The following is a 5,623-nucleotide window of genomic DNA, read 5'->3' as shown; positions in this document are numbered from 1 at the left end:
GCACGAAAAATTTGACAATACAATGATGTCAAATGGTTTCAAAATAAATGAATGTGGTAAATGCATATACTACAAAACTACAAAAAATGCGTATGTTTTGCTATGTCTATATGTAGATGATATGCTCATTATTGGAAGCAATAAAAACATTATCAATCAAACAAAGAACATGCTCAAAGGGACATTTGAGATGAAAGACTTGGAATTAGCAGATGTAATTCTCAGGGTTAAAGTCACAAGAAATTCAAACGGAATTATCTTAACCCAATCTCATTATGCTCAAACCATATTAGAGAGGTTTAAAAATTATTCTAATAGTACGGCAAAAACTCCGTTAGATCCCCAAATGCACTTGACAAAGAATTCAGGTGAAGCGGTTTCACAAAACGAGTATGCACGAGTGATCGGAAGTCTCTTGTACTTGACCAATTGTACTAGACCAGATCTAGCGCATGCAGTAAACGTACTTAGCCAATATACAAGTAATTCAGGTCATACACACTAGAAAGCTATAACGAGGGTACTCAATTACTTGCGCTACACCAAAGATTTTGGGCTTCACTATGGTAAAGAACCAGCAGTTTTAGAAGGATACAGTGATGCTAACTGGATATAAGATTCTAAAAACTCAAAATCCACGAGTGGATATGTCTTTACACTAGGAGGAGCAGCAATATCATAGAAATCTACGAAACAAACAGTGTTCGCCAGATCAACCATGGAATCTGAGTTCATAGCTTTAGACAAAGCAGCAGAAGAAGCTGAATGGCTTAGAAATTTTTTGGAAGATATTCCTATGTGGGAGAAACCTGTGCCAGCTATACACATACATTATGATAGTCAATCAGCTATAGCTCGGGCTTAGAGTAATCTCTACAATGGTAAATCTCGTCACATCAAAAGACGACATAAAACCATTAGACAACTTATCTCAACTGGTGTAATCACAATAGACTACATCAAATCGGCTGACAACCTAGCGGATCCATTTACTAAAGGTTTGCCACGAGATGTTGTTGCTAAATCATCAAAAGGAATGGGGTTAAAGCCTATAACGAATGAGGATGCTTGATTGCAACCCTACCTATCATGACTGGAGATCCCAAGACGTAGGTTCAAAGGGAAAACAAAATCAAGCAGAATCTAACCAAAGAACTTGAGACAAAGTAGTCTCTTCCCAGTTCCTAAGATGATAAAAGTGCTAACAAATGTGTGAAGGATAAGCATAAGCTTTTAATGATTCCATAGCTTCTAAAGCGGAGTATTACTCAATACTTTTCATGGTCAATCACCTAATGAGTGTGAAATGGGGCCGTTTCTAAGAGAATGAATGCAAGGCTATATTCTCTAAGTTCACTCATGAAAACCAGGAATAGTTCAGGGCCACAATGAACACAATAGAGAACTAAGTTCTACGAGGAAATGAAGCTGCATTATGCCTGTTGTCTCAGTCTACATAAAACATCGATTGGTTCAAGACATCATGTTCACCTTCCCGTGATCTCCTCGAGATCTCCGCACACGTACAGCAACTGTTGCGAGAAATGGCTCTCGTCTGTCTCTTTAAATATCGACTCTCCTCCTTCTTCATTGGTTAACTTTTTCGTATCAAAAACCAACAGCAAAAATCCCTTAGCATAAGTCTATAGTTCGAGAGTGTTTCGTAGATTTATAGTTCGATAGGGCGATTCATGAGTGAAGCGTGATCGTCTGCCATGGTTGTATCTTGGGACTCGATATTCGTACAGTACCGTCTCACTAACGGAGCGAATATTAGAGTTAAGAAAAGAGATTATATCTCGACTCCATGTTTATTTGCGAATACGATTTCTTATTGTTCTTGTATTCGCTTTATAGATCGTCAATTTCCTTAACATGTTCTTTTGTTATATCGTTTATCTCAGTCTGGTTATCCACTTCTACAGAAACTACTAGGGAAAAGACAATAGTTTCAAGCTGAAGGTGCACTCCTTTTGTTATACGGTGATGTTTGTATAATCGTTGAAAATTTGTAACTTCAGTTGCTATTTTGTTCGAAAGAGTCAGTATATTGGATTTCTTATCGAAAGATATATATGGTTAGATCAAGAATGGGAGTTGGCCAATGCTATACAGCAAAAGGAATTGGCGTTTACAATGTTTATGTCACAATATAAGGTTTGGAGTTTCATCTTATTGGATGATAGCCAAATATGGAAAAGGTCGAACGTGAATATGCAGAAGACAACCAACAAACTTGTTACTTTTGTATGAAGCGTGCATAACAAAAGAAGCTTCTTGGGCAAAAATGTCTTCTAGTGTTACTTTCTATGAATTGTTCTTGCATATTATTTATGTAACTCAATGTATCTCTTATTATAGTTTGTACTTTTTAATTGAAAATAGATAAATGAAGATACACACGTTTAAGAAAAGGAAAGACTATACCAACACTATCCTGGCTAGGAATTTTCCTTTTTACTATTTTGCTATATATATATAGAGTAGGAGTTTTTCAAGTTTTTCAAGTTTTTCTGCGGGTAGCAACGACTCAAATACAGCAAAAAGAAATTAGCGTGAGAGAGAGAAAGGTAGAAGACGACTGAGAAGCGATGGGGTCCATGGGTGAGCTTGAGTCAGTCAAAAACTTATGTACGAAAATCACTGAGAAACTTGGTCCCCGGGGAATGGAAACGTTACGTTCCTTGATGGAAAATTTTACTAACAACAGAACCGAACATACCGAGTTCCGCAACTCTATTAAACTTTTGTTCGACAGTCATGCAAAGACACAACAACACCATGTTGATACCGAACATGAAGACGGCGGAATCCGAGAACACCATGCTTTTGCTGTTAGCGCTAAAGTAGATGACAGCTTAAAAGAGTATCCTATTCATCATGGTAATCTAAAGATAGGAGGAGCCCATGTTGGAACTAGGTCTAAAGTTGATGAGAGCTCTGAAAATTATTTTATTCATCATGTTAACCTAAGGATTAGAGCCGATGTTGGACTAAGGGTTAACGTAGATGAAAACCCTAGAGTAGATGTTTCTGAGGAGCGAGAGTCTGAGAAATACGCTACCAGTGGGCTCTTGAAGATGAACTTGGAGAGAAATAATGGAAGCAACTTGCACTCTGATGAACAGATTGGGAGGAGTCTGATGAAGAAACGTAGAACGTATATGCGGTTAAACAGAGAGACACCGAACTATAAGCTTATCCCCGAGGAAGAACAGTGTCCTGTCAAGTACGAGGTACTGAACAACAAAGTCTCCCTGGTGAAATTTGATGCTTACGGACATAAGAACCTAACTGAGTACGAAAAAGCAATGGCGAAATGTGAAGAAGAGATGTGTAAGGCTGATGTGTCGATGGAAAGTCTGAGAAGTGCAGTGGAGAAAGCGGAGAAAGTTATAAAGGGAGAGATGAGAGTGAAAGACCTTGGAGTAATGTTCTACGCGTGCATCAAAAGGCTATGTCATCTTGATGTGTTTGAACGTGTGAGACAAGACTACAAGAAGGCTTTACCTAAGATCTTACCCCGGTTGAAGCAGAAACTGGATAAGCTCACAGTTGCTCGAGCAGAAAAAAAGTCTCTCTTGAAGCAAGTCATGGAAGACAACACTGCAAAGCAAAGAGATTCCACTGCACAAGGTCAAGGGGAGAAACAACACACTTTTGTATCAGATTTTATATATCCACTGCACAAGGTCCCAAGATAAAACAACAATTTTCAATAATTTCTTTTGTTTCAGTATATGTAACTATATATTAGGTTAATTTCGTTTCGTTTTTTTGTTTTGTTTTAACTTTTAATATATGAAACTATGTAGAAAGTTTATGAATTTCTAAAAGTTAGATTTTAACACAAGCATGTCAAAGGTTTTCAACCAAGATCACTACGTACGTACCTCGCTTAAACCTGTATTTCTTCTAGACAATCTGCTAACTGGAACTTCCAGCTTGATCGCTCAACAACGATGACAAGTAAAATCAGAATTTGTTTTCTTTTCATTTACACTTTCAGCTTAATTCCCTAGAGCTGTGAAAAGTATCAAAGTAACTTGTAATCTGAGAGCATACATCAACATCACACATTACTCTTCAACTATCTTCTCAAAAATTTTGTCTAGTAAAATTCCACAACATCTATAATTTGTTTTCGTATGTTATTGTGACGCATAGTGACATGAACAGTTCTTACTTCAGTTAATGCAAACTATATATATCTACATTCTGCATATTATTATAGTTTTATCGCATATACAGTAGCGGCCCTGACAGGAAGCATAGCAAGTAACAGCTTCCAGCCCACTAAAAAAACTTGAAAAAAATCAGCCTCTTTTTAAAAACAAATCATTGGTATACATATGTTACTTTAGCTACACGTATATAGAATAGGCCACGTTTTTGAAAAATTGCTTGTGGTCATTGCCATGCCAGGACCGGCACTGCGCATATAATATGCCCAAAAAATGTCCAGAACTATCATAAGTTGTATTCAGCCACAAGATGTCGCATGTTACTAGACAAATCCAACTTTTCATTTAACAAAAAGTTATTAAGAAAAGGCGAGAATTATAGGTATATAGTCTTTGCATGCGGGGAAAAGAATAAGAAACAACGAAGAAAACAAAGATTGAGAAGAGAAAGATGGAGGACGATTCAGAAGCAATAGATAACTTGCGTGAGACCATCAAGATGAGTTTAAGTCCGCCGGCAATGATAACTTACGATTCCTTGGTGCAAGACTTTACGCTCGATCGAATCGGAGTGGCCGAAATGACTACATCGCTTTGACGTTTGCTGGAGAAAGACGAGTTTCTTCATCAGCGCTTCCTTGAAGCTACCAACGAGCATAAACAAGAACAAGAAGATGTCAGTGGAGAGACCCATGACGTTAAAGTAGACGAGAGCGCGAAAGAAGATTCTCATGTTCGTGATGAATCAAATCTTGAAGCCGATCTTGAGAACCCTAAAGAAGATGTAACTCTGGAGATCACACCCAGCTACGAGCTTATCCCCGCGGAAGAACGGTCTCTGGCCGTCGTCTCAGGAACGGTATTGAACAACGAGTTTCGTCAGGTGAAAGTTGAAACACCAACACCAAGACCTAAGAAACTAATTGGCTACAAAAAAGATGTGGCGGATTACGAAGATGAAAGGTATCAGAACGATATGATGATCGAGTATCTAACGAGTGCAGTGGAGCATTGGGAGAAAGTCATGATGAAAGAGATGAGAATAGAAGATGTTGAAGACAAATTCTACACTTGCATCGAAGAGTTAGATCGTGGAGGTATGATCAAGAAGCTAAAACAAAACTACCAAGAGGCTTTACCAGTGATCTTATATCGGCTGAAAGAGAAGCTGACTAACCTCATCGTTACTCACGAAACAAAGAACTCTAGATGGAAGTGTTGAATAATGCGTTGAATCTGTTGAACCTTAGTCTTTTGAGGCCCACTAGTGCTAGGGTTTTCCGGGACACAACTATATATATTTTGTGCCTCCTCTAAACCTAGTTAGCAGCCGTAGAGAAACTAGATCTGATCTTCTTGTAGACAGATCTCTGTAATTCCTCCATCAATAAAATCTCTCTTTGCCCGTGGACGTAGCCGTTAGGGGTGAACCACGTTAA

At 38.2% G+C, this 5,623-nt stretch overlaps 1 protein-coding gene across 1 annotated transcript; it reads left to right on the top strand.

Moving 5' to 3' along the window:
• Positions 1-4,635: 4,635 nt before the first annotated feature.
• Positions 4,636-5,406, top strand: LOC106302637. The gene is made up of 2 exons (XM_013739102.1): positions 4,636-4,725; positions 4,816-5,406. Exons 1-2 carry the CDS (start codon positions 4,636-4,638, stop codon positions 5,404-5,406), a joined length of 681 nt encoding a protein of 226 aa, XP_013594556.1.
• The last annotated feature ends 217 nt before the right edge of the window (positions 5,407-5,623 follow it).

This window comes from Brassica oleracea, chromosome C7 (assembly GCF_000695525.1).
Source record: "Brassica oleracea var. oleracea cultivar TO1000 chromosome C7, BOL, whole genome shotgun sequence".
Lineage (NCBI taxonomy): Eukaryota > Viridiplantae > Streptophyta > Magnoliopsida > Brassicales > Brassicaceae > Brassica > Brassica oleracea.
This window is presented reverse-complemented; position numbering and strand designations above follow the sequence as displayed.